Source organism: Mirounga leonina, unplaced genomic scaffold, assembly GCF_011800145.1.
Source record: "Mirounga leonina isolate KUSES-001 unplaced genomic scaffold, KU_Mleo_1.0 Mir_114, whole genome shotgun sequence".
Classification (NCBI taxonomy): Eukaryota; Metazoa; Chordata; class Mammalia; order Carnivora; family Phocidae; genus Mirounga; species Mirounga leonina.
In genome coordinates this window covers 22,916,476-22,944,432 of record NW_023270265.1, presented here as the reverse complement: position 1 = coordinate 22,944,432, position 27,957 = coordinate 22,916,476, and the positions used below count along the sequence as shown (strand labels likewise).

The 27,957-nt window shown below is 44.8% G+C and overlaps 1 protein-coding gene across 2 annotated transcripts; it reads right to left on the bottom strand.

Annotated features, from left to right (window-relative positions):
- Positions 1 to 88: 88 nt before the first annotated feature.
- Positions 89 to 27,430, bottom strand: DNTT (DNA nucleotidylexotransferase). Of its 2 annotated transcripts, none has more exons than XM_035020561.1 (11): positions 27,228 to 27,430; positions 17,158 to 17,335; positions 16,307 to 16,435; positions 14,917 to 15,087; positions 13,837 to 13,908; positions 12,288 to 12,411; positions 10,342 to 10,474; positions 8,942 to 9,050; positions 5,510 to 5,755; positions 2,094 to 2,177; positions 89 to 175 (listed from the first exon to the last, which is right to left on the bottom strand). In XM_035020561.1, exons 1-11 carry the CDS (start codon positions 27,428 to 27,430, stop codon positions 89 to 91), a joined length of 1,536 nt encoding a protein of 511 aa, XP_034876452.1. The 2 variants fall into 2 exon arrangements, with proteins under 2 accessions (XP_034876452.1, XP_034876461.1); XM_035020570.1 differs by having other exon boundaries at positions 2,094 to 2,174.
- Between the last annotated feature and the right edge of the window lie 527 nt (positions 27,431 to 27,957).

The window sequence follows — 27,957 nt, the reverse complement described above, 5'->3', positions numbered from 1 at the left end:
TCATATTTTCCTAAGGCATCTTTACTACAATATGAAGCATGATTTATTTAACCTGAAAAAAAAGCTGAAAAAAAGTTGACAACTTTTTCTAGGCATTTCTTTCCCATGGTTCAATGTAATCCAATCCCAGATGTGCAAAAATTTCTTCTTCACTTTCTGCTTTGAGGAATATTTTCTGAAAGTATAAAAAGAAATATGTGCGTTCAGATATTTTTAAACATCTCGATGCTGACATAGTGGAAGTTTTACTTATAAATTGTCTTGGCAGAATGAATTATTACAAAAACATAATTCCCTGCTTCTGAGTATAAAAAGTCATCTTAACTGCTTTTTTTAATCTTAACTGACTTCTGTAATTTTTACATTTTCCCACCCAAAAATTTGGTATTTCACAGATTAAGGTAAAATTATGACAACCTTACATATTTAGCTACGGGCATTTGGTATTTTTCCAATGGGTCTGTAGTTCTTAACCACAGTTGTGCATTAGAACCACCTGAAGGGACTTCTAAAAAAAACATTGAGCTACACCCCAATCCAGTGAAATGAGAATCTCAGGAGAGGTCCTATCACCAATCTATTTAAAGGCTCTGGGTAATTACCACGTGCAGCCAGAATGATGCATTGCTGCTCCAGGTAACAAGGAGAGGCAATTATAGGTTACGTGTATATGTTGGGTTCTCCTTCTAGCCTTCCTCACCTGCCCCACCCCAACCCCCACCAGGCTCCCACCCCATGATCTCTTTTAGATCAAGCACCACTTCTCCGCCATCCCTTCTTGCCTTTAGCACAGTGTGGGGCATATAAGATGTACTCCATTATGTTAAACTATTTAGAATGTGTTCATTTGTAAGCATTCCTAAATTGTGTTATGTGAGTCTGCCTCCACTCACATGCTTGACATCTGAGGTTTCCCTGCCAATCTACAGTCCTCTCATCTGACAGCAGAACCTTGATTTTTCTTTGGAAAACCACCCTTCCTTCCTCTCCGTCCATGAGGATCAGGTGTGGGGTTAATTCCATCTCCAAGGAGGGCCACATGATCCAACCCTGACCAATCAGAGCCACGGTAAAGGGTTCAGGGATGGGCACACGGCCCAGGCCTGGCCAATGAATATCAGCTAGGACTCTTGATATTTCCTATTAGGAAAGAGGTTCTTCTCTGTCAAGCTGGAAGGATGGGAATCATGGGAAACTCATGCCTGAGAATGAAACCAACACTGAGGGAAACCTGCATTAGCAGCTGGATGCAGCCACACCTGAAGTCAGTATTACCCCCAGATGCTGCAGTATATAAGCCAAGCACCCCTTTTTTGCTATGCCATCTTGGATTGGGTTTCTGACTTGTAATTGAGATAGCTCTAACTAAATACAGCTCATTTAGACTGTAAGCTCCTAGAGCGTAAAGATCATTGCTTCTAGTTATTTTGTGTCTTATTCCCCTCAGAGCTTAGTTTAGTGTCCTTGACCACTGTAAGAACAGTAGACCTTAGCATGTAGATTTAACAGATGAATATTTAACTCTTCATAATTCATACAGTAATTTATCATTTTGATGAGGCATGAATTTGGATCATGACCAGTGTAAGGCTAACCAAGTGAGTTATATAGCTGGTGGGTAAGCTTAGCTGACTGCTCATCTAAATCTCAGGGCAGCTCTGTTGCTCTCTCTCTTGCAGTAACACTCTCATTAATGACCTATGTGGTCACTTAAAATGCTACTGCTCATTGCATTTAAGGGGTACTTTAGTGGTATTTATGACTTGGGGGAATCCTTGGTTTCCTTTGGAATTATTCACTAAAAATACCAAAGATATACCAGACTCAATGAATGTTCACTGCTGGACTGGTTCTGAGGGCCCAACAAGCTCATCATCTTTGAGCCCAAAGCCCTTGAGGTACATTCTGGGCCAGGTGGGGACCATGCTCCCATCAGGATCCTTCTAGCTGCCCTCAACTCTGATCGGTGGGAACAGGACACTCAGGGCAGAGGAAACTGAACCTGGACACTAAAATCAGTTCAGAAAAAGTGCTCGGGGAGCCAACCATTGGGATGAGGATTAAAGAATCCCATCTTGGGTAGACAACACTACCTTGGTCTTGTCATATAATGCATGGTTGTCCAGCACCATCTTCCGCTCATGTGTGGCATAGCGTCGGAGGTCTCTCTCAAACTGCTGGACGAGATATAATTAAAATAAATCACTATCAAGCCTAGAATGTCTTCAGTATTATATGTTTAGAGATATCTAAATCTCTACAGTGAAATCTCTCTAAATATTCTCAAAGCAATTTTCTCCCCGAGGGCAAAGCTCCGTGATGACAGAGCTCTGTGCTTGCACCTGCACACTAGAATGGAAGCTCCCTGAAAATAGGAGCCTGACTTGTTCATGACCATATTCTCTTCTCTTATAGTGCCTGGCACATAGAAGATGTACAGCAAGTGTTTGTTGAATGAATAAACAAATGTTGTGAGGATCGTGTCCAGGATAATACCTGGCCCCAAGTAAATGCTGGATAAATATAGTAGGTGTTTTTTGTTTTGTTTTGTTTTTTGGAATATCACTATTGTAAGAGAGGATGAAGAGTCAGGAGACCCAAATTCCAGCCTGGATTTTGTCCCTATTTGGCTGTGCTTCTTTTGGCAGGTCACCCAGCTTCTCTGAATCTTGACTGGTCGAACAGGAGGATGAAGGAAGTACGTAAGGTCCCCTCTGGCTCTAACAGTCTCTCAGATGAGATTGTGTAAAACTGATGGTTTGAGCCACCTGTCCCAGACTAGCATGTCCTATGGTCAAGGGTGGGCTCTGAGGCTGCAGGGAGCGAAAGCTGAAGCCTAAGATAGAGGACAGTTGCCGTTCAGGTTGATTTTCCTGAGAGAAGCACAGATCTAGAAACGTTCATCCTCCCATGTGAGAGTAGGAGGAAAGCATGGGATAATGGCGCCCCCTAGTGGGAGGATCCGTCTCCTACTTTAGGAAAGCTGGTCGAGGCTGGGACCTTCCCCACCACCACCCCGTGTGTAAGAAAACAGACTTTCCAAACAAAAGTCCTTTATAATGTGCCAGAGGAGGAGGCAGGATTGTGGACAAATCAGGGTGAAGCAGATTCTGGGTGCAGAGGCTGCTCGTCTGTGAAAATAGGAGGGTGCTCAGCGCTGCGCTTCCTCCCAGCCCTGGGACACTCTCTTCATGCCCCTCTCCACGCTCCCCCCAGCCCCCCAGATTTAGAGCAATGCTGCTCACACTGTGTTGGGAAAGGCTGGGGAGGATGAGGATAATGGGGTTAGCGAGAGACTGTTATGTGTGGTGACAGATACATTCCTGGACACCTCTGCTAAAACCTCAGAACATTTCCCCAGAGACTGCAAGAAATGATAATGATGTCTTTTTGGGGGGAATAATGATATTTACTAAACACATATTTACTGAGCATCAGCTATGTGCCAGGTATGTTCTATGTGCTTGGAGCATAACATGTCTACCCTGGTGGAGCTTGGATTTGAGCAGGGGACACAGAAAAGACACAATAATGGAATAAATAAAGTATAGGATATGTTGAAAGGTAAGTGCTGTGCACAGGGCAGGCCTCACTGAGAAGGTAGGGATTTGAGCAAGGAATTGAAGTAGGTGAAGGAGTTAGCCAAGTAGACTCTGCGGGGAGAGCACTCCAGCAGACGAATAGCTAGAACACAGCCTTAGCGTGAAACGAGCCAGGCCCATTTAGGGAGAGCAGTAGGCAAGGAATTCAGAGGCATAAGGGGGTGAGAGGATCATGCAGGGTCGTAGGACTTTCCACGTTTACTCGGAGTTAAATGGGGAGTCTCTGCGAGGTTTTGAGCAGGGGAGGGACCTGATCTGATTTATAACAGGATCACTCAGCTGTACTGGGTGAGGGCAGAAGCAGAAAGACCAGTCAGGAAGGCCACGGCTATGAGCCAGGCAATGATACCCTTCTCAGTATTTGTGGAGAGCTCACTTTATGCCAGGCACTGGGCTGATTTCTTGCTTTATATTAATTTTCTGATCTGCTCTATTGCCGTTAATATTTAACAACTTCTACAAGAGTCTAAAAGACTCTTTAAGTACCTTGAAGGGAACAGTTTTAAGTACACAGTTGGACTCAGAATTGTGCTGAGACAAGGGTATTGTCTCATTTAATGCTCATTACAATCCTGTGAGGGTGGGGCTGTTATTAGCCCATTTTTCAGATGAAGAAGGGATGCCCAGAGAGCTTAAGTCATTTACCCAAGGCCACACAACCACTGATAGAGCTAAGGACCTAGACTCCTGAAACCCAAAGCTCAGGCACTTTACCTGAGACAGTTCTGCCTTCTGCTTTAAAACCTCTTTAGTTTCTCATAATGACCCTGTGAAACAGGCAGGGCAAGGACAATGTCTTATGTTTCAGATGAAGAAAGCTGAACATTGAGTAGAGGTGATGGTATCGGGCTGGCTGTAACATTGGTCACAACAGACTTCAGAGATTGGTCCAGGGCTGCTACATACAGTTGTGCAAGTTGTGCACTGCCAAACTCTCAAAGGCACCATTCACATTTGTAGGCCCCAAATTGAGGTGAGATTAATAGATGAATTGTGTTGAGAATAATTCCCAGGCCCTGAAATCTTTGGGTAAAAAGGTGAAATTGAATTTCTCACCTACAGAATTTTAGACCAGAACTAATTCTGGTCACCCACCAACAGGTATCGACCTGGAGACAAAATATACCATATTCAGTGGCTGCATAAGTAGGGCATAAAGATAATAACACAAGTGGCTACCATATGCTGAGCACGTGCCACATTTAAACCCACACAGCCTCTCATTGAACCCAAATGGTGACATTAGAAGGTGGGCACCACTGTTACCCACAACAGAGATGGCACAGTTGGGGCTCAAAGAGGTTAAATCATTTAAAGTGGCCCAGCGGAAAGCTTAGTGTTCTATCAGCACCTGCAGAACCAATAGCAATAATTTCCAAGAACTCTGAGAGAAGAGACTAGAATGTGCTGGAAACACACCTGTCTTCAAAGAAAATGGACAAGAGGAACCATTTCTGCCAGTGATTCCTAACTGGCCTGACCTTGTATAACCTTGGACTTCTTTTTGGAACTCTCCCCTTTCTCAACAGACACTACGTTCCCAAAGATTCAGGTTGGTCAAACAAGCTGCATTTATGATATATTGTTCCATCAATTTTTCTAGTTTTCAGGAACAAAAAATGTCAGCCAATATCTAGATTGCTGGGGGCCATCCCCAGAGTTTCTGATTCAGGATGTTGGGTGGGGGGTTGAGGTGGAGGTATGGGGGGACTTACGTGTCTAACCTGCTCCCAGGTGAGCTGCTGCCAACCCTGGGCCCCACTGTCTCACCTGACCACGTGCAGGTAGAATGCCCAATCTGGAAGTTTCTGGGCATTCCTCCCTGTCACCCTGCCTCGGCTGCTGCCGTCTCTCTCCTGGCCCCCGGTAGACCCAGCCCACATCTTCTGGCTCCATGTAGCACCTACCCGTGAGCCGGTCCAGCCCAGCAGGGCAAAGGCGCGGCGCTCATAGGGGCACATGACCAGGTCCACGCGGATGGCTTTCCAGGTCTTTCCTTCCTCCTGGCTGTACGTGCCACTGTCCACTCTCTGATGGTGCAATTTTAAAATCAGAAAGCATTTTTGAAAATGATCTAAAGCATCCACATTCCTGCTAGGCAACTTTAACTTTTCAAATGTCGACTCCACAAAGTCACAGTATAAAAGTAATCCCTGAAAACAAACAGAAAGACATCAGGAAGAGTCCCCATTGGGCAGGGTCTGCCGTTTTATACCGGGCTCTTAACGAATGCTCTCAACAGAAGCTTCACGGATTTGAGCAGAACATGGCCGGGTTTTGCCCCTGCTGTGTGAGTCCCCATGGCCACCCTGGGAGAGGAAGCCAGCAAGTGGGTGTATTTTCCTCTCTCGGCCACAGAGGAATTTAATGATTAGAGAGGCCAAAGCTGCCAGAGAATCCCTCTCCTTACTTCTGGATTACAAGTCGGTGCTCAGAAACTTGCCTTACCCCTTTGAGGACAAAGGCAGTCACTCTGTCCGCCTTGGAGAGTGGGATAGCGTTAGTGATGGTTACCTCACCTACTGTAGCCGAGTCAGAAAGATAAGTGATTCTAAGATGTGCCCAGCGATCGCCCAATTTGTCTGCTCTATGGGAACTCCTCACAGCACAGGGCAGACGTGGGGCAGAGAGGCAGTAAGCAATGCTGAATCCGAGTATCAACTAAAGAAGCAAATAACCTCAAAAGAATTCAGTCATAGCTATTAGGGTATGCAATTTGTTGTCATGCATTCCTTAGGTCAGATGTTCTCGAGTTTTATCACCAGAAGCATCTGGAAAGTGTGTCATGCAGAGTTTGTAGGGCCCTGTCCCCACAGTGATTCAGCAGAGGGAGGGACGGTGAGACTCTGCATCTCTAACAAGTTCTCAGGTGATGCTGATGCTGCTGGTCCAGGGACCACACTTTGAGCACCACTGGTTTATTTTGTTCTAAGGAATGCTTCGGTTTCTTCTGCAGCCCTCCAAGAGACATTGTTTCAATTCAGCCAAACTTTGAGGGGATCCTTTTCCTGACCTCAAAAGAGGGAACTCCAGCCCTTCAGTGGCTCCCCCAGGAAAGCTATTAGGGAGAACAGAGCATTTGAAGGGGGCTGGGAGGGAAGCCCTGAAGTCCAGGAGACCCTCCGGGGGAGGAGGCAAATGCTGCCGTGGGAGCCGTCTAATCACTAGCTCAGGAAAACACAGTTTTGTAATGAAACTTACAAAAAATGAGTACAGTATGGCAGCTTTTCTTGTAAATTTGAATTATGTACAGTTGAAAAGTGAGCTATTAAAATATTAACAAGTCTTTCTTTGAAGTTAAATTTGCAATAACACCCCCCCTCCCTGAAAATCTGCAAAGCTGGCTTCCTAATAATTGCAACTGTTTGCACTTCCGCCACATTGGCTGGTCCTAGACGATGGGCCATCCTTGGGAGGGGTTTGCTCCGAATCTTGCAAGGTGTTTGGGAATGCGTGCCCAGAATCAAATGCTGCTGTCTGCATATTCGGGCACTTCCGTCCACGGCCACAGGGCACGGCTGTCAAACACACACACACAAACCACACAGCCCCTGATGTTGCTTCCTGCTCTCTAGCCTGGGCTGTTTGGGGGCATCTCTATGTTCTTCTGTTTCTTTCCTTGTTGTTCCCCATTTCCCCTTGGGTAACTTCTTTCCTTCTCTGAACATTCCTTTGAAGTTTCGGGCTCTGACTGCCCATCAATAGCCACAGGGTGACTACGTTTCCTACCAGCATGTTCTTTTCTTCCTCCTGGAAACTAAGGGAGTCCTGACAAGGAGGGAGAGGGAGGCTTTTCCCTGTTCCTTCCTCGAGGGATAATCGTGCAGGGGTGATCACACTAACGGCCAGTGTTCGGTAGGCTTTTGCTGTTACCAGGCACTGTGTCAAGAGCTTTATCTAATTCTCGGTTAATCCTCCCCATTAATGAAATGAAAGAGCCTTGCTATTCCTGTTTCATAGATGAGGAAAGATTAAGCAAAGCGTCCCAGGTCATACAGCCAGTAAACGGCAGGGTCGTGCTTTTAAGGTCCCAAATAAGACCCACAGGCTTCATGCTGGCCTCCACCCGTGCCTGCCTGTCTCTGCGTGGAGGGCAGAGCTATGACTGCCTCAAACGGAGGACAGATGAAAGGAAAGAAGGCTCCTTGTCACCATGTCCCCACCCTACTATCCCCATCTTAGTCCGGGACAGTCTCAGGGCATGGGGAGCATGGTGCCTAAAAACTGAGAATGACTAGGTCCTCACAGGGACCCCCCACCTTGCAGTCCCCACTCGGGCCTTGGTGAGCAGGTCCATGAATTGTGCTTTCCATCCATGAGAGATGCTCACCTTTCCTGCTGGAGCAGAGCAGAGGGGCCCGTGTAGGTGGGGCTGACCCTTCCTCATCCTGCCTTCCCCTGGTTCGGCCCATGAAGTTTACTCTCAGAGTCCCTGGCTGCCCTGGGTCCACTCTCTTGAGAGGGACAGAGGGGGCTGGGGATGGCCTCACAGGTGAATTTGGTCCCTATGTTGGGTCCTCCCTTCTGGTGCTCCTGACACTGGGGTGCTGCGTTTCTGGCTCTTTTTTTCACTTTATCTGAGGTCTCTCTCTCTCTGCCATATCAAGGAGCATGGCCCACACCCAGCAGGGGCCAGATCACTCAGGAAGGAGGAAGCTGGGCCAGAAAGACACCAGCTCAGCAGCCTGCCAGGCCTGTAGGTCCCTGGGGTGGAGCCCTCCGGTCTCTTTGGGAAGTGGGGCTGTCACCGGAGTGGGGCACGAGTCAGGGCCCTGCAGGCAGCTCTGGCTGCTACTCATCCTTCACCTCCTCTGCTGGGCAGTAGGGAGCCTAGGGCAAGTCTCATCTCCTCAGTGGGTGGGGGCTTCTGAGCTCAGCTTGTCCTCCTGAGTTTCCTTCTTCCCATCTCAGCACAAAGCAGTGGAGAGTTCCAGGCACCCGTGTGCCTCCTGGCTGATTCTATCCCAGTCCCAGCGGTGCTGCCCCACCCCTCGGCCTGCTGGGCTCATCTCACACCTCCCAGGTCTGCACAGCGCATGCTCTCCGTTTGTTTGAGGGCTGTAATGCTCCTGAATGTTCGACACAGAGACACACCGCCCTCGGCCCTTTGGAAATGGGACGAGTATGTATAAGCAAGACAGATGTTCAAAACATGGACTCTAGGGCCCCAGGCGGGTAAGTCTCATTGCGTGTCATGTGGCATTGTGTAAGCTGTTGTGAATCACTGACAATCAATCAGATGGCCATTACACAATTAAGAGGTAAATAGTGTGCAAAATTCTGCGGTATTAAGGGAATGCTTGAGTGTCCACATATCTACTTTTGAGTCTTCTTCTTACCTTCCTTTCCCATAAGTTTATCACTTTCTGTAAAAGTTGTTCCTCTTCTTCATCTCCTGTCCCGGGGCTGGTAATTAAAAAATCCACATCATGCCCCATCTTCTTACCTCTAATCAAAAAAAAAAAGCATAAAATGGAAATGAATTAGATTTTTAGCTCCCAATTTTTTTAAAGATTTATTTATTTATTTGAGAGAGCGAGAATGAGAGAGAGAGAGAGAGAGCACATGAGTGGGGGAGGGTCAGAGGGAGAAGCAGATTCCCTGCTGAGCAGGGAGCCCGATGCGGGACTCGATCCCGGGACTCCGGGATCATGACCTGAGCTGAAGGCAGTCGCTTAACCAACTGAGCCACCCAGGCGCCCTAGCTCCCAATTTTTAAAAGTCACCTTTGTTCCTATACATTATGCTTCAGGTTTGCAACACAAAATGCTCATGATACATACATACATACATATATATATATATATATATATATTTTAATATCCTTGGTTGTACAACTCTACTCCTTGCAGAATAACTTTATGACAGAAAAAAATCACACATAGTACATATGTGATTGTATATGTGGGGTAAAAAATAAGAAAGGAAATGATCTCTTCTGTGCTCCCACGTGCGCACTCACCCCCACACGTCCATACAGAGACAAGCATGGCGACAAGCAAACCAAGAACTATATGCACGTGATAAAAGCGAGGGCTCTCGGAATTATGAGACTGACTGAGGGCATTCTCTGAGATTTGATCTTCCTCTCCCGTTTGCCTCCTCACTTCACACTTGGCTTGCCAGGATGGCCAACAGCGAGCAGGTAAGCGGGCTACAGGGACAGCTGGAGGGGTGGAGGGCTGGGAGGGAAGGAATCTCTTTCTGGAAAGGACGCCTCAACATCCAACAATGGCACACATCTCTGTGAAGTTTCGTTCATTCTGCTCATTGACTCGGCCAGTATTTCTTGAGCACCTGTTCTGTGCCAGGCACCTGATTCTCACAGAGCACTAACGTCTACAAACTTCGTCAGGGAAAGGATGCATGCAAACAAATTACTTGGCAGGTAGTACTGAGAAGCGCTGCCTGGCTGAGCCTGGAGGAGGAGGTGGTATCTGAATTGAGTCTTAAAAGAAGAGGAGAAGTCAGCCAGGTGGCAATTTGAGGAAAGCCAGTCCAAGCAGAAGGGTCTGACTGAGCGAGTCACAGAGGCACGAAACATCTTCGTGTGAGCAAAGACAAGCCATTTGGGATTGTTGGGGTGGAAACGTGAGGTACAGGAGACACGGCCACAGAGACAGGCTGGTACCAGATCACCAAAGGCCTTTGTGCCATGCTCAGAAGGCTGAACTTCTGAATATGGGGAGCCACGGAAGGTGTTAGAATAGGAGAGGCAAAAGCAACTTTCATTATCTACCTCCGGAATCCTCCTGTCATGGTGATGAAGGCATCAGGCAGAAATGCCCAGACGGCCTCTTTAACCAGCACGCCAACTGCCTCTGCTTCTGCCCTGGTCACACAGCTGACGAGGTCTTCATAATAGAGGAATCCTATAGAGGTGCCAGTGAACAGGTCAATGGAGAGAGTGACACGTGAAATGTGTCTGCGGGAGGGGATTCTGCGGGAGGGAATTCTGCCCCCCAAAAGAGCAAACATGACCACAGGTATCACCAAACTGTTTCCCCAGAGACGAGTGTATTCTCTATGCTCTTGGTTGTGAGTTTTTCATGGTAACGATGACTCCTTGCTTTCTGACTCGTAAGAAAGAGACTTACAATTGCCTGACTAAGAAAGAGACTATATTTCACATCCCTCTGGAAAGCAAGCTGTTCTTGTTTTCTTATTGAAGAACCAGCCTTCTCGACCAATAAGTTGTGCCAGATAATTCTTGAAAGATAATGCGTAAAGATTTAGGATGGGAAGATGCAGAGTTGGAAAGTGGTAGATGGAAGCTCAGACACCGTTGTGATAATGACGTGGTTATTCCCACAGACCCATGGAGGGGGCTTCCTCCAAAAACTAAAAATAGAACGACTATGTGATCCAGCAATCCTGCTTCTGGGAATACATCAAAGGGATTCACGCACAGCCATGTTCATAGCAGCATTATTCATAATAGCCAAGACATGGAAACAACCTAAATGTCTATCAGTGGATGAATAAAGAAGTTGTGGGGTGTGTGTGTGTGTGTGTGTATGAATATTATTCAGCCACTAAAATGAGGAAATCCTGTCATTTGCAACAACATGGATGCACCTTGAGAGCATAATGTTAAGTGAAATAAGTCAAGAGAAAGACAAATACTCTATGATCTCACTTATGTGTGAAATCTAAAACCAAAAACTCATAGAAGAGAAATCAGATTTATGGCTTTCAGAGGCGAGGGTGGGTGGAGGAGGAATTGGAGGAAGGTGATCAAAAAAGTACCAACTTCCAGTTCCAAGAGAAATAGGTACCAGGGATGTCGTGTACAACAGGATGACTATAGTCACCACTGCTGGATGTGGCTTGCTCTTTCAGACTGCAATTTTATTATATTTCTGTTGCATGTTAAAAGTAAATGTTTAAAACACGTACAATTCTTTGACCCTTTATTTGCATTTCTTCATTTAAAAAAATGTACCAGAGCCCTCCATAAATGGAAGCACCCACGTCACCACCTTCAGAGGTCCTGCCAGGCTTCAGCTGTCTCACCATGGTCTTCTCTTCTCAGGCTGCTGGGTCCTGAGCAGGTAGATCAACCCTTTGTCTAGATTTGCACACTTTCCCTTCTATTTCCTGGTGTCTTGCAGTTTCTAAAGCAAATCCACATTTGTGCCAGCAATGACTCCAGTTTGTTCAAATATTTTTTACTCCTCAATCTTCATGTCCATTTTCTGCCCTTGACTCCTCCCCCACGCCTCTCCCCCATGGGAGACAGCCAGGACCAAACGTCTAGAGCCATTTCAGTGAGAATCAGATCAACAGCACAACCCGGTGTGACACCTGGATGCAGGAATGATAGCGGCCCCCTTGCAGAGCGTCTTTGCTCTCTGCCAGGCACAGGCTGAGGACTTGCCTGCATGATCTGATTTACCCCCCATTAACTAGCAATGCTACCTCCCTTTTATAGACGACATAGCTTAGACTCAAAGACTTGAACAAGCTTGCTCAAGATCATACAGCCACCGAGTGTTGGAGCCAGGATTTGGATTCAGGGCTGTCTGATTCCAAAAGCTTGTGCTTTTAACCACAGTACAAAAACAGAGAACAAAAAAGTGACCCAGCTTGCCAAGGCTGGAGTTGAATTTCAGCTGCCTCAGCTCTACCACCACCTGGCCGGCCCCTGGCTACAGCAGGAGATGGGTAGGAGAGACAATTTACCTGCTTTCTGCATTGGCGTGAATTTCAGGGTTTTGTCCGACTTTATTTTACTCAGAGTTCTGAAACCCATCCTGAACCATTTCTCAGATGTCTTCAATCCCACTCCAAACACAGAAGTAAAGAGCTGAAACAGAGGGAAAGGCATGCCTTTAGTTTCTAAAATGATCATTATGACAATGAAGCGACACTTTTCAAGTTCAAGGGATTAGGAAAACGCGTAAGGAAATTTCTGAATATGACAAGCAGGAGGGTGATAGTAACTTTGGACAGAGCTTTTGGTTTCGGGAGGGTCCTCTCCTGACATAGGGTGTTACAGAACGGAACGGAAGTGAGGAGGCGGTGCCTGGCACCTGCCGAGGCTTCTGTGTACTCCGACGGCCAACTGCCTGTGCCGTCCACGTGTGACAGCAGCTTCCCCTGTCGGGCACTCCTCTTGGCCCAGGGTCCCTTACATGCGCTCATGCTCTGCGTATCTTAAGAGGGATGCTCATGTAGATTGTGTGAGTTCCTGACCATCGCCCAGCTGATAAGCGGCAGAGCCCAAACTCAGATCCAGGCTGTCCATACTCCAAGCCTCGGCTCCTGCCCACAAGCACCTTTTGGGCATCACTCCGGAACCAAAAGACTGGGCAGAAATCCCTGCCACCTGCAACTCCAGGGTGGGAAACATCGGGAGGTTAACAAGCCCTGCTTTAAGGTAGAGCAGGATGCAGTGGGGAGCCTCCAACACAGGTTTGCTCTTTAAGAGCAGGTTTGTTTTGTCCCATGGTCCTAGTGTCCCCATGATATTTGTATCCACGAGTGACAGATGCTAGAAGATAATTTGTACCTCATCATAGCATAGCAATAAGCTCATGCTCTCATATTTATTTTGGCATCTGCTTTCTTTTTTTTTTTTTAAAGATTTTATTTATTTATTTGACAGAGAGAGACACAGCAAGAGAGGGAACACAAGCAGGAGGAGTGGGAGAGGGAGAAGCAGGCTTTCCACGGAGCAGGGAGCCTGATGCGGGGCTCGATCCCAGGACCCTGGGATCATGACCTGAGCCGAAGGCAGACGCTTAACGACTGAGCCACCCAGGCGCCCCTTGGCATCTGCTTTCTAAACCACAGTTTGGACTGATTGTGCCCCCCTCCATCCATATATTGAAGCCCTAACTGCCATGGTGGTGGTATTTGGAGATGAGGCCTTAGGGAGGTGATTAGGTTTGGGTGAGGTCATGACGGTGGGGCCCTCATGAGGGGATTAGTGCCTTAATAAGAAGAGGCACCATGGGACTTCCTCTGTGTGTGTGTGTGTCATGTGAGGGCACGTTGAGAAGGTGGCCATCTGCAACCCAGGAAGAGAGCCCTAACCCGAACCCGATCATGCTGGCACCCTGGTCTCAGGCTTCCAGGCTCCAGAAGTCTAAGAAAATAAATAATTGTTGTTTAATCCACCCAGCCTGTGGCATTTTTTTATGGTATACCAAGCTGATTTGACCACTTAGAATAAATAATAGGATTACCTGGAAAACCATTTTCAATAAATACATGTAAAATTACTTACTTTGAAGGATTGATATCGTTCATCATTTAACACAGCTTTAACTTCAGAACTTTCTCCATCTTCAATAATTTCCTGCATGGACGGTTGAAAAATATTTTACACTAGTGATGGTGAACAACCAGAGAGTCTGGGGCTCTCAAATTCCCAGATGTAGTAGCTTGATTGTTCAGGAAATGTTCACCTGTTGCCTGCAGGCTGTTTCCCTAGCTGATCTGGACAAAACCAGACATTTCCTGTAATCTTAGAAATCCCAGCTCATTTATAGTCCTCAGGGATGAAGGCACAGAATGATCAGGTATTTGGAGATGAGGCCAGAACTCCACAGAACACCAAGCCAAAAGATTCACTGACAATAATATGCCTAAATATTTGTGATAATTTTCTTTTCGATGGCTATGCACTAGCTGAGACAAAAGGACTTCTCGTCTGAGCAGGTTAATTTTGGACCCATTGAAAAACCAATCCAAGTTCAAGCTCTTATGATGTCTAGCTCTAAGTAGAGTTGAGAGTATTTTCCTTGAATACTTTACCTTGCACCTAACTTTACTGAAACTTACTCTCGGATGACCAACTCGCTTTGCTGGGGAATCCTTAAACATTATTATTACATAAATAATCCCCCATCCCTGCTCTCTTGTTGGAACACACAGGGAGAGATGCAGAATCAGGTTCACTGCATAGTCACTCCTACCACCATTCTGGAGGGCAATGTCTCCTGAGAGGAACTGAGGTCCTTCACAGAGCCTGTATTTGAAGTTGGACCATCCCCTGCTGTCGAGCTTTTAGGACACTTGAGTCTTTTACTGTGATTAATGATAATATGAGAGAGTTCTGTTCCTACTGGCTTTGCCCCATGTAGCCCCAGCTGTGAGAAAACTGGGGTATGGATTCTATCTATCTATCTATCTATCTATCTCTCTCTCTCTCTCTCTCTCTCTCTCTATCCGTCCATCTATCTGTCTGTCTGTCTATCCATCCATTCCACATCTACATAGTTGACAGGAAAATCTATTAATTGCTTTTACTTCCCCCCTCCTCCCTACATATTAGGAAGTAGGACAAATCACATTTTACCCTTACCTCTATGACACACTTCACTTTGTCCCCCAGGCAGGGAATTCCTTCTATGTCCTTCATACTGATGATTGTGAAGGGCAGGGATTTAAGTACAGAAGCTGCTCTCATAAATGCCAGGGAGAAGACTTCATTTTCTCTAAACTCATAGTGTTCAGCCAGTACCTCAAAGGCATCCTAAAGAATGAAACCAGGTAAGCTAACCACGGTCTGTTCCCAGACCCTAAGCTAGCTAGCAGTCACCTGCAAATGCCTCTTCCTCTTCTTAAGTTTTGAAATACCTCCTGAAGGGTGAGATTGGGTCTCCCATATCTTTGCACCCCTCCCTTGTTATGAGAGGAGTTGAATTGAAAAGACAGGTCACAGACGCTTCGTAAGGAAACTTTGAGTTTGCTCCCATTAGGTATTTGGGAATGATTAACCAAAGCCTGATCTCTCATTGCATCTACTAGTCATTACTCAGTAAGACCCTGCCCTCTTTCCTTGCACACTTCTCCACCAGCCTGTGGCCAGGATTCTGCTTTGATCACCTGGCGCTTTCATCTCTTAGCTTGTACGTAAGCTCAGTAAGCTCATTCAGCTTACTGAATGAATGAATGGGTGTGATCATAGTGACACAGACCCAAGGCAGGTTGTTTAAGGTAGGGCACATGTGCATTTCAGTAGCTGCAGCTGTGTGGCATCATGCTCCCGTGCCCAGTCCTGCAGTTTCCTGGTCTTCCTTGTACATGTGGGGCTGGAAGTCTGGAAATGAGAATTTGTATTTGGTATACTAACCGCATGTTTTAACCACCTGACTACTTTCTCTAGGCTGGAGGACGAGCAGCTGTGGGCTTGTTAAGGTCATTTAAAACACAATTGCCAAACTTCAGGGCTGGCTGGGCTTTAGACACAATCTAGCTAACTTAGAGTTGAACGGATATATTTGAGGCTCAGAGAGAGGAACTGACTTGCCCAAGCTGGTTAAGATCAGACAGGTGAGAATCCAGATCTGCTGTCTCTCAGTCGTTTGGTTACCCAGGAATGGCTATTGATGCATTATTGTTGTTTCTTTGTAACTTGCTCTTACTATGTTTTGGGCTAAGTACAGTATTCAGTTTTTCCGAATACTTGCCTTTGACAACTGTTGTGCCCAAAAGTGTCAACTCTCAATAAATAGTAATTTACCATCTCTAAAGAATATACATATTTTTCCAAATGTATTTGTCTATTTCTATGACAGAAGTAGATCCATTCTTGACAGAAGAACCAGAGATCAGGTGAGGGGGGTGGGATGAGTGAGTGTGGGGAAAACGTTCCTAGATTTTTCAGAATATTTCATAAGTGGATTTGTAGATCTGTGGAAAGAAGCTGCAAGCCCTTCATGTGCTCTGGGTGTTGTTGTAACGCCCCTTACTGTGAAGATGTGGTTACAGTTGTTCAAAGTGGTTCTTCTCTGACATGCGTATTGAGAGATCTTTTTTATAGCAAGTGGTGGAGTCTTCTGGAGCTCTGGGTTGGGGCTAGCTGAATAGTCTCTTCTCACCTAAACAAATGCATAAGCATCCATTTTTAATAACAATCGATAACAATAATAATAGATATGAAGAAAAAATTGGCAGCAGTTTAATGGCAATTGTCTCTGGAGAGAGGGTAAAATTATAGGAGAGTCAAAGTTTATGTTATATGCATCTCTAATATTCAAATTTGCTACAGTTAACATGTAATATTTTTGTGTCAGGAAAAATAAACATGAAAAAGAACAATCAATTAAGTACCATTTTCCTTTTCCATGAACTTACATAGTCATGGTCTGAACCTTCCTGACGGTTCTAGCATTAATGGTGAAGGACTTGGAATTAAGAGTCCAACTTTCCTTATTTTTTCTTTGTGAATGATCATAGTGAGAAAAAAAACATAGGAACCCTTGACTTTTCCGGCTACCAGAACATCAACATTCCACATTTTGAAATATTTGTGTATGGTCTTGCTCATAAAACGAGCTACCATTTATTAGGTGCTATAGATCAGGCTCTGTGGTAAGTGCTTTGCATTATGTCGCTCTAGTTCTCATAACCATCTTGTCAGGTAGGTCCTATTGCTATCCTATTTTGCAAAGGAGGAAACAGAAGCTCAGAAAAGCTGAGTGACTTGCCCAAGCTCGCACGGGGGGTAAGCAGAAAACCTGGGGCCTAACCCAGGTTTGTTGATTCTACAGCCCATGTTCCTAATTATCAAGTGAAGGGCGAAGAAAATCACAACCATAACACTTACAAGCTGGTGTTTCCCTATCATCTCCACTGGTCTTCCTGCTCCCATTGATTCTATCAGCCAGGAGATGTCGAGGAGTTCTAGCTGTGAGCTGGCTTTCATATTCTGCACCTGCAGCCACTCCAGGACCTCTGAGCCAGAGTTGTTTTCTGCCACAATGTGGGTGATGGAATCACTGCAGAATGCAAGACAGCGTTACCAGCTGAAGGGCATTTCAAATGAGAAGTGCTCCTCTCTCCTCGAGGTGTTCAGAACATGTTGTCTGATGAAGAAAAATGCATACTGGACCTGACCATAGGCACAGAGAATTTAGGCCTCCATGGAAGGGAATTCTGCTTTAATTAGTGTAACCACAGTGGTCTATGTTACATGTCAGATGTAAGAAAACATTAACAAGATAGACTGTGGTCAATGGAAAACCAAAGTCCAGAGAAGATGGAAGACGAAATTGTTCTTAAAGTAGCAAGCACTGTGTGCCATTTTATTTTTATTTGTAGAGGGCTTCAGGCCAGTGCCCTTCCAACTGTCTGTCTCCAATCCTCAGCGAAAAATACATTTTATATCATGACCTAAACTAGAAAGAGATATATGTAGATATGCTTGTAACATCCCATTAAACTGGTCTCACAACCCATTAACAGATGGTGACAAGCTTTGAGGAAATGTTGCTCTTCACGTTTTTCAAGGCACAGTCTAGTGATGGAGGGTAGGTGAGAAGCTTTCCCCCAGTAACCACTGAGCACATACCGTGTTTCAGCATTATCCAGGGACCTTACATCCATCCTCCCACTTAATAATCCCAAAGCTCCTCAAGGAAGTGTTATGTTATTCACACTTCAAAAATGGGGAAACTGAACAACAGAGTTTATGTGACACTCTGAAGGTCACACAGCTAGTAAATGGTGTTGATACTTTTTGATGGTCTCTTTCTGGGTCAAGTATGTTATTTCTGGTTTTCAATAAGTCTTCACGGTCAGCACCATATCACTGGAACCGATGTTTTTTAAGGCTCTTTCCATTCAAATAATTTATGAATCTGGGAGATAGTAAGATGCATATCTAGGCACCCAAGAGAAAAATAGAATTCTTTTCTCTTTCCCACTTCTCTTCCTTGACTTCCTTTTTCTCCTTCTCCTTTTTTTGATTAATTGTTGGATTCACTGGGTATGTTTTGGTTCCCTGTTACATTCACAGCCCTAGGTTCCTTGTGGTGGTGGTGGTGGTAGGAGGTGGTGGTTGTAGAGCTAGGAAATAGGGTACCAAAGAAGAAAAGGGAAGTTTCTGGACATTAGTATCTTTTTTTTGAAGATTTTATTTATTTATTTGACACACACCCACAGAGAGCACAAGTAGGCAGAGCAGCAGGCAGAGGGAGGGGGAAAAGTAGGCTCCCCGCTAAGCAGGGAGCCTAATGTAGGACTCGACCCCAGGACCCTGGGATCATGACCTGAACCGAAGGCAGACACTTAACTGATGGAGCCACCCAGATGCCCCTGGACATTAATACCTTATGTGAAGCAGATGGTTAACAATATGTTATGACAAGACATGAGGCATGGACAAGATCTGCAAGTGGTGTGCAGAGAAGGAGAAGAGCTGGCGTGAGCTGAGAGAGGCAGGATGGCTTTGTGGAAGGAGGGGTTTTTGTCTAGTCTTGATGGATGTGGAGGAATAAATAGGGACCTGGAAGGCAAAACTTTGGGCCCTCCTAGAAGAAAAGGTACAGAGGCCAGAAGAGAGTAGGAGAATGGGCTGGACCAGAGTGAAGAGTTTATGTTGGAAGGTAGTTGTAGATGTGACTGAGTTGGCTGGAGCAACCATGTTATAGAAAGCCTTAGAAGCCTGGTTGAGGAGGTTGGATCTCATTTTCTGGGGTGGTGGAGCCAGTGAAGGATTTTGTGAGCGGAACATGCATAGCCTCACTGTGTCTTTTAAAAAGGCTAATCTGGTCCACACAATGATTTGGAGGGGAGAGTGATGGGTGGGGAGGGTGGGGAGCTAATTAGTAGAATGAAGCCATGACCACATGTGAGATGATTCTAACGCAGTCCGACTCCTGTAACACCGGGAAGGAAGGCAAAGGAGACATAGGAGGGGCCTCTGGCATCAGTTCACCTATAAAAGCTGAAGCAGAGAGCAAATATTACTTTCCCATCTCTATCACAGTAAAGTCAGAGTGCTTTTGGTAGAAATAGGGATTTAAGAAGTCGTCTCTTTGGGGTGGGGAGTGAAAATGAAATTTGTTTCAGGCATGCTGCGTTTGAAGGGTGGCAAGAGGTCCAAAGTGAGAATGTTCGGTTGACAGTTGGGGTGTGAGGCTGGCGCTGGGAGAGAGCTGGGGCTGGAGGCCAGAGCTGAGCCATCTGGATGGCAGGGTGCGCAGCGGGCCAAAACAGAAGTACTTCGTGGTGAAACCACATCTAACAGGAGTTGGGGGAAGACAGCTCACTGCATCCCTATTCTAGGTCCTCATCATTCCAAGAGTGATTTGTAATAAGCTTCTTGAAAGGTTCTTTATGTGAAGACTTTAAGAAGACAATGGAAGGATTAATAGAGCTACATAGGAAGTGTTATTCCATCTAGACTCTGCCCTTTGAAGGGAAACTTTATTATTATATTATTTTTAATTATAATAGAATATTTTGCTAGTATAATTAGTATTAAGGTTCTGTCTTAACTTCAGGGGAGACGGATGTGCTGAGGGGGAGCTCTGGGGCTCAACTTCCAAATTCAAGCCCCTCGCCATCCACTCTCCTGCCATTCCCCACCCCCACTAGGGCTTCCCCTGGGACAGCGTGGCAATATCTGAGCTCACACTATTGGATGAGAACCACATGCATTTTTCACAGCATTCATAGAAGCACATTTGCAAATAAACAGGCCACACAGCCTATAGAAGAAGACTCTGATTTGAACTTCCAACCCCTGCTCATTAAGCAATTAGCAAACAAAACCAAACGACAATGACAACAACAATAATAGAGCACACACACAAAATCAAACAGGACCTCTTCAGCCGTCCACACGGTGCTACCCAGAGCTGGGTACTGCTTGTCCCTGGTTCCCACAAGGTAAGCACAGAAATTAAAAGTCAGCATTCAGAAACTTTCCTTGTAATTTAACACCATCACAACAGCTCCCTGTATGTTGTTTTTTGATAAAAGCATTGCTCTGTAATGAAGTTTTTGGAAAACGGGTCCTTCACCACAAATAACTTAAACATCGTCTAGAGAATGATCTCTACATTCCCAGTCTTCTTGCGTTGCCTGAGTTGGGCTGATGGGCTCCCATGGCAGCTGCATCTGGATTACAACGTGCTTCCTGCGTCGGGCTCGTCACGCGCCCTTTGCAGACCATTCTCGGTCTCTGACTATGCATTTGCTCACTTTCAGTTCTGAGCCCTTAGCAACAGCGCTACTAAGGAGAGCTCTGCCTCCCGTGGGTTCTGCTGACAATTTCTTAGCGCCGTGGCAACTCTTTGTCTACTTGCTGCTAGAGGAATTTTCTCTCTGCTCTGAACACGCCAATATTAGAAATATTAGTAATATGGGAAAGCACTATGTGACCATCCGGTTAGAAAAATACACACACACACACACACACATATATTCTTACTCAGTCCTCACAGGTCTTACGTGGTGGGCGATACCATTTCAGATGAGAAAACCAAGGCTTGAGGAGGCTCCGTGAAGCCAGGATTCAAACCCAGCTGTGCATGACTCAAGCAATCTCTTAACGTTCTACTAGACTGTGGTTAGACCCCCGAGTGAGATGTTGTTTGTTTTAAGTTTTTTTTTTTTCTGTATTTTCCCATTTTCTGTCATGAACCATCTATCATCACTTTCTACTTAGGGAGAAAAATACATATGAATGTCATTTTTAAGGGCAAAACCTGGCTCTGGGGCTGAGGTGGTACCTGCCTTGGCCCTGGAGTCCTCAGCTTTTTTCTTACACTAAGAGAGGACAGAAGCCCCAGGCAGTAGCCCCAAACTTCTCCCAGAGACCCCAAGGTGCTATGGAGATGGCTGTTCCTGAAATGTCAGTGGATTTTTTTAGTTTCTTTTTTTTTAAGATTTTATTTATTTATTTGAGAGAGAGTGAGAGTGAGAGAGAGAGAGAGAGCACAAGATGGGGGAGGGTCAGAGAGAGAAGCAGAGAGCCCGACGTGGAGCTCAATCCCTGGACTCAGATCCCGGGACTCTGAGATCATGACCTGACCGGAAGGCAGACGCTTTACTGACTGAGCACCCAGGAGCCCCAAGTGCACCTGGTTTCTTAGCCAGAGTCAATTACTGGTGTCTTGGACTAGGTTTGGGAGGGCTTGAACCAATTAGAACAATTCTGAACTAGGATCCGTCCCTCAGCTTCTCACAGGGAAAAAGATTCCGGGTCTTCTTCAACTAGTGCTCAACTGAAATGTGCTGGGCTTGGTCCTTGGCGTCCCTGAGGGCAGGAACAATATTATCATCTGCCTAGTTATCGTCTAGGTAATAATTATGCCTGGTGCCCAGCACATGGCCAGATTCATAGCAACAGTGAATAGATAGACCATTGGTGGAATGAATAAATGAATTAATCAATAGCTCTAAAGGAACTAAACTCTAGTGTCTACCAGAGACACCCAAGAAGCTGGGTTAAAATTCAGATGCTTGGGCCCTATCAAGAGAGATTCAGATTCAGTAAGTCTTACACAGAGCCCAGGAATATGCTCCCTTGGTAATTGTCATGTAGTCAGTTCTAGTTATTCATTGGTGCATAACCAACTCTCCCAAAATGTAGTGGCTTAAAAAGAGCAACAATTTTATTGTATCTCACAATTCTGTGGGTCCAGAATTCAGGCACCTGTCAGGTATGGTGCCAATGAGGTATGACACGCCATATGGCTCAGCATGTCTGGCACGTTGGTGAGGATGCAGGGAGGCATCTATCAACGTAAGCACCTTCACATGGCATCTCTCGGAGGGACTCAAACTTATGTGAGGCTGTGAGATCCAGAGAGCAGCAGAAGCCTCAGGGCCCTTTATGACCCAGCATCAAGAGTCACCTAGTGTCATTCTATCGGTTGAAGCAGTCACAAGCCCTCCCAGATGCAAGCGAACAGAGAATAGTCCTTGCCTCTCCTTGGGAGTGACCATATTTCCAAACCACCCCACAGCCCAAGAACGATACTTTGAGAGATGCTGCTGTAGAGAAAACTCTCTCCTGAACTGCCCGCACACTGGACTTTGGGCTCAATGACCTCCATGTTTCCAACATGGTACTCATTTCTGTGTGGGTACATGAAATCATTTTAGCAGGTACATAGCTGAACACTAAAAAGGTGTATGTATTTGTTTATATCTACATGTTAAAAGTATGCATATCAGACCCATGGTTTTTATGGATTTCACAGTTTTTATATTATTCCTTAGGACAAGACTAAATTATTTTTAACAATTCATCTGAGAGACAATTGAAGGAAGCACAGTAAGTCTATAATAATGCATGTGGTAAAAGATATTATAAGAATCATGAATGTGCCATTCACATGTCCAGAAAGCCCTGAGTTACAGAATTAACTCATACATTTTCGTTCTTTTTTTTTTTTTCTGGTGCCTGTATCTTCACTGTTCCTGTTTTTCTTTTCCTAGTTGGTCCTGCCTCACAGTACAATTAGAAAAATTCTTCATAAAGAAAGAGGCAGCACCCTTCTTTGCCTGGAGACAGACTGACCCCCAATCTGACTTCCCCAGCCTTCCCGGATGGTCACCTGTTTTTATCTTTGTCTTTAAAATGGGTTTCTTTCCTCAGAGAGGTCATCCCCAATTCTCCCCATCTGATGTAGGACTTATCTTGTAAATAATACTTTAAATAGTAATTTACAGTTAAACTGAGCTGTTTACTGTTTAAAAACCCTCCTACCAATTTCCCTTAGCACTGATCTGTTCAGGATCCCCGACATAGAAAAATCAAAGCAGTTTTATTTGTTGTTTTTTTTTTTAAGATTTTATTTATTTATTTGAGAGAGAGAGAATGAGAGACAGATAGCAAGAGAGGGAAGAGGGTCAGAGGGAGAAGCAGACCCCCTGCTGAGCAGGTAGCCCGATGTGGGACTCGATCCCGGGACTCCAGGATCATGACCTAAGCTGAAGGCAGTCGCTTAACCAATTGAGCCACCCAGGCGCCCAGTTTTATTTGGTTTTATCTCACATGTTAACTACCACCAGTAGGTAGGTTACTATTTCCAGCTCTGACATACCTAAGAAAGAGAGTCTTGCCTTGATTTTTTTTTTTTTTTGTCCCACCTTAAATGAGATTATGAACATTAACTTAAAGTCCACAGATTTTGGAATGTGAAGTAATTTGGACCAGAGAAGGACTAGAGTTTACAATGCATGTTCTTGAATTTATAAATCTTTACTATTTTGCTGATTACAAAAGTAATACTGGTGCATCATAGAAAAAAATTTAATTACAAAAATTAATCTTGGTAATCACAAGTTCCTTTGGCTGGTTTTATATTCACCAGATAAATCATTCTTTGAGCAAATACTTCCTGAAGCTACTATGTATAAGAAAAATGTCAAAGGTCTAAGGGTGAGGTCGACAAGATGGCCCCCATGATGCCTTTGCCCTTGTGGAGCTGGGGAGAAGTAATTGGGTGAGCTTAGAAGTAAAGCCAAGTGGCAGAGCTGGGGCCAGCCCTATGCCATGGATTACATCCATGTACTGGGGAGGAAATTCCGTCCTCTAAGAGGGTGTGCGGGGGTCTTGGGTCTTAGATACAGAGAGGTGTAGGGAGAAGGGATTCGAGGTTGGGGTACATCTTGCTTTCATCAGGCAATATGTTCTAAAGGTACCCTTGTGGACGAATAAGGAGTGCTGAGCAGGACAAAAGTATCATCCGATGGGTTTCTTCTGCTCCAACAATGGAACTGAGAGAGTATTAAGCTGCTGGGCGGAGACACCCTGGGCGCGACCCTTTCCAGCCACAGCTCTTTCTTCTTCGACATCAGCAGTTTAGGTCAAGACATAGTGGGTTTCACTACTGTGTTCATAGAGGAGGGTCGATGACAGAGTTTTAAAGTACCTCAAAGTACTGAAACTAGGGATGAAATAAGAACATGACAAACACTAGATTCTCGTCCTTCTCTGGCTTGACCTAGATAATTTGAGGATTATGAAGTTGCTTTAAAATTTAGAATGTTGGCCGTGGAATAAAATTCAGTATCCTTTTCATGAATGTGCAAAATGCTCAAATGACTTGACATCTCCCCTGATTTCTATTTTAAGACACAGCTTCCTATGGGACATTGACTAGCATGTCTTCTGAAATATAACATTAACATAACATATAATATAAGTGAAACTGATTCCAAATAGAAGGATACAGTGCACATACGCTGGGGAATGAAATAGCTCCAGATAGTTCAATGGATTCAGGTACATCATTTCTAAGCTATGGATTCAGGTCCAGGTAAAGTAGGAGTCAGATTTTCCCTCAAATATAGTTCTCCTGGCAGCCAAAGAATGTACTAGAAACTATGGAGATTGCTGCCTATTTTCAGAGAATATATATATTTTTAGCTCCTCTTTCTTTGAATCTTATATACTAGAAAAGGAAGGGATAGTCTTCGCTACTGAGAAGTATCCTTTCTTTTAGATATCAACTTTCTTCATTTTTATTTAAAATATATACTTATTGTAAAAACATTGGAAAACCTAGAGAATAAAAGCAACCATAATCCCTTCCTAATAACCCCTTCCTCACAATAATAACCACTTACAACATTTTGATGGGTTTCCTTCCTGTCTTTGTTCTGTTTGTTTTTATCATTTGACCTAGTTCATATTGTGGTGACAGAATCCTCTCATTAGGGTTTTGCTATAAAGGTCAATGGGCCCAGCTTATTAACAAGAAGACAATCGCACTTTACATCTGTATGCCTGTTTCTGATTTACCAGAGCACACTGACGCCCGTCATCACATTTGGTGATTACCTCAGAACAAACTATTTTTCAGGAAGCTAAGGTCAGGGAGCGGGGAGGGGGTCTGGCCCCACACTACATGGCCGGGAAGGGTCGGAGCCAGAATTGGAGGTCTCTAGACTTCTCATCTAGAGATTTTCCCCTACCACAATTTCTACTGCCCTTTCCAATTAAGGGCTATGTATCTATGCACAGAAATTCCGTTTGAGAGCTGGGACTTCTACTTCCTGTGGTTTCTTTTTGAGCCATCACACACATTTGTGTTTCGTGTGTCTTCTGGGCTGTCAGCCTGGGAGCTTTGCCACCATCATACGCATGGCAGCGACTTACTCGCTGTGCAGGAGCAGCTGGGCTTGGTCCTTGGCAGCAGGCATCGGACGCACGGAACTGCCTCTCTGGCTCTGTGGCCCAAAGAAGGAACTTGCCTCCAGTGTCTCCCCAAGGACCTGCCTCAGCCACCGTGTCTGTATTCGTAGCTGCTCCTGTAACGAGTCAGCCCTTGCTGGAAGTGCGGACGTATCAACCGAGAGCTTTCGATGTAAGTGGCACCTTGACCACCTGGCTGTCGCCTTCCTGCCTGGCCCTTGTCAAATTTCTTTACCACAAAAAGCAGTTCCATATTTGCTGAGGCTTTTTGTTTCTTCTTTTTTAATTTCCTTTTTTTTTTTTTTTAATTTCTGGGTTTGGGCCTCTTTATCTACGTCATCTTTTCTTCCCCTAATTCCAACATTTTATGTAAGTCAGTAAGATTAAGGTAGACTTAACAGTTAGATGAAATCTATGATTCCACGGAAGGGATGTTGAGATTTGGGGCTTAACATCTCAAACGAGAGGGGGGGTTAAAGCGAAAACAAGAGGCAGAGAGGGGGGAAAGGAGAGCACACCAAGAAAAATCGCAGGAGGGGAGAGACCACAGGAGACTCGGGAATTTCTGAATAGGGCATTTTAGCAAAAAAATAAATAAATAAAATGTTTCTGTGACCTTGACTCTTCATATGAATTATGAATATTTTGAAAATCATCATATCTTATTATTGACTTTTGACATGTGTTTCTCTAGCAAGTAGAAGCTGGCATTTCTTCAGCAGGAAATGCCTGTCAATTTTACTTTGAAATATCAAAGACTGTTTTTAAAATAAAAAAATTAATTTTCACAGAACATTCTTACAGTTTTTCCTGACAAAGTGACGGTCAATCTATTCTTTGGACAATCAAAACCAGCCAGTTGCATTGACCATCCTTTATCCGTTGCAAGCCCCCTGGCTGTTCTGTGAAAAGCTAATGTAGGACTTAGAGAAACAACAAGGCTAATTGCTGGGGTGAGTGGGGTTGTGAGTGAACTAGTCTAGGTGGCCCAAGAGTGGCTTCAGTTGCCTTTTTGTCTGGGCTTTGACCTCATCACTCAGCACCATGTCTACCGGCCCTGGACAGAGCTGTCCCTGAATCTTTAACCGGCACTCCTCGCTCTGCGAACCCCACTGGGACAGTTCGTCGGAAAAGCATGATCAAGGCCACATTTGGGTGCCTGTGGAGAGCCAGCCACCATCTCTCATCCTAGCCCATCACGGACACTAGTCACCTCAGCACAGCCAGGGTTTTAGTTTAATTGCCAAGAAACCAAGCCATTCTTTCTGCCTCAGAGTAGCTGAAAATTTTTGATTGACCTCAGTGGGATTTTGTTCAATTTAGTCAGGAAAAATTGAGTGGTTTCAGCATTACATTTTCCAATTAAGTTTCTGTTATCATCCCTGGATAGCTCATCTCATAATGGTGAAAGGTAAAAAAAAAAAAAACAAAACAAAAAACAAAAAACCCCAAAACAAAACAAACAGAGAAAAACAACCAACAAACCAACCAAACAAAACCCCCCAAAACCTTATATTTTGGTGCCAACTAGTTTTAGTATAATTATATCAGTCCCCACTCATCTTATTTCCCTTAATTAGTTGGCTCAAATGTGTTCTTTGATTTCAAACCCATTTTCCCAGTGGGAGCATCACCTCTTCTGTATGTGGAAGAAAACATAGATTCCTTGGGTTCCAAAAAAGCTGTTCACAAAAACCCTGCTTATTCACAAAGTGAAATCAGTGATGTCCTACCTGAGCTCATTTTCGACCCTGAATCCTTTCCTTCGTGCCAGCTCCATGAGGAAGGCTCTGCGGGTGGTTCCCATTTTCTTCTCCAAAATATAGAGGACCAAATCCTGAAATTTGATGTCATGAGGAGGAGAGACCATCGAAGCACCCATTTGCCTGGGCCTCTTCTTCCGAGGGCCCAAGTGGACAATTTGCAAAGGATCCATGGGAAGAGGCATCTGATACTTGTATCTGTGCCATCAAGTGGTGTCTCCAGAAGTGAGGGAGAGCCTGCCCTCCTACATGAAGAGTTCTGATGTCATCTTACTAGTAGATTCTCATCCAGGGCAAGGTCTCCTGGGCTCTGCCCTGCTGACAGCTTCCTGCTGAAGAGCAATGGAGAATTTTTATCTCTGTTAGCTCATTTGTTCAATGTGGAAATCATAATGGAAACAGTAAATTAACTTTGCTTTCTGGTGCATAATCTTACCAGATCCTCAGAATAACCTCTCTAGGAAGGTAGGGAAGCATCATTACTCCCATGTTAGCATCTATCTATCCATTTATTATTCATTCATTCATTTATTCACTTATTTGTTAAGGCCCCTTTGTCTTTATTTTTGATTCCTTTTTAACCTTCCAACTTGCTTGCATTCTCTTCCTCTTTTAGGTAATCATTATAATACATTGGATTTCTATAGTTTCCATGGGTGTTACATGTTGTGTGTAGTTGTTTTGATTTTACATAAATGGC

Bases quoted from the DNA above. Each gene is read 5' to 3' on its own strand.
- DNTT (XM_035020561.1), bottom strand. From the start codon at position 27,430: ATGGATCCTTTGCAAATTGTCCACTTGGGCCCTCGGAAGAAGAGGCCC. The intron at 13,909-14,916 runs GTAAGGGTAAAA...CCGTCCATGCAG, and splicing joins AAGTGAAGTGTGTCATAGAG to GAAATTATTGAAGATGGAGA. The intron at 10,475-12,287 runs GTAAATTGTCTC...GCACCTCTATAG, and splicing joins CACGCCAATGCAGAAAGCAG to GATTCCTCTATTATGAAGAC.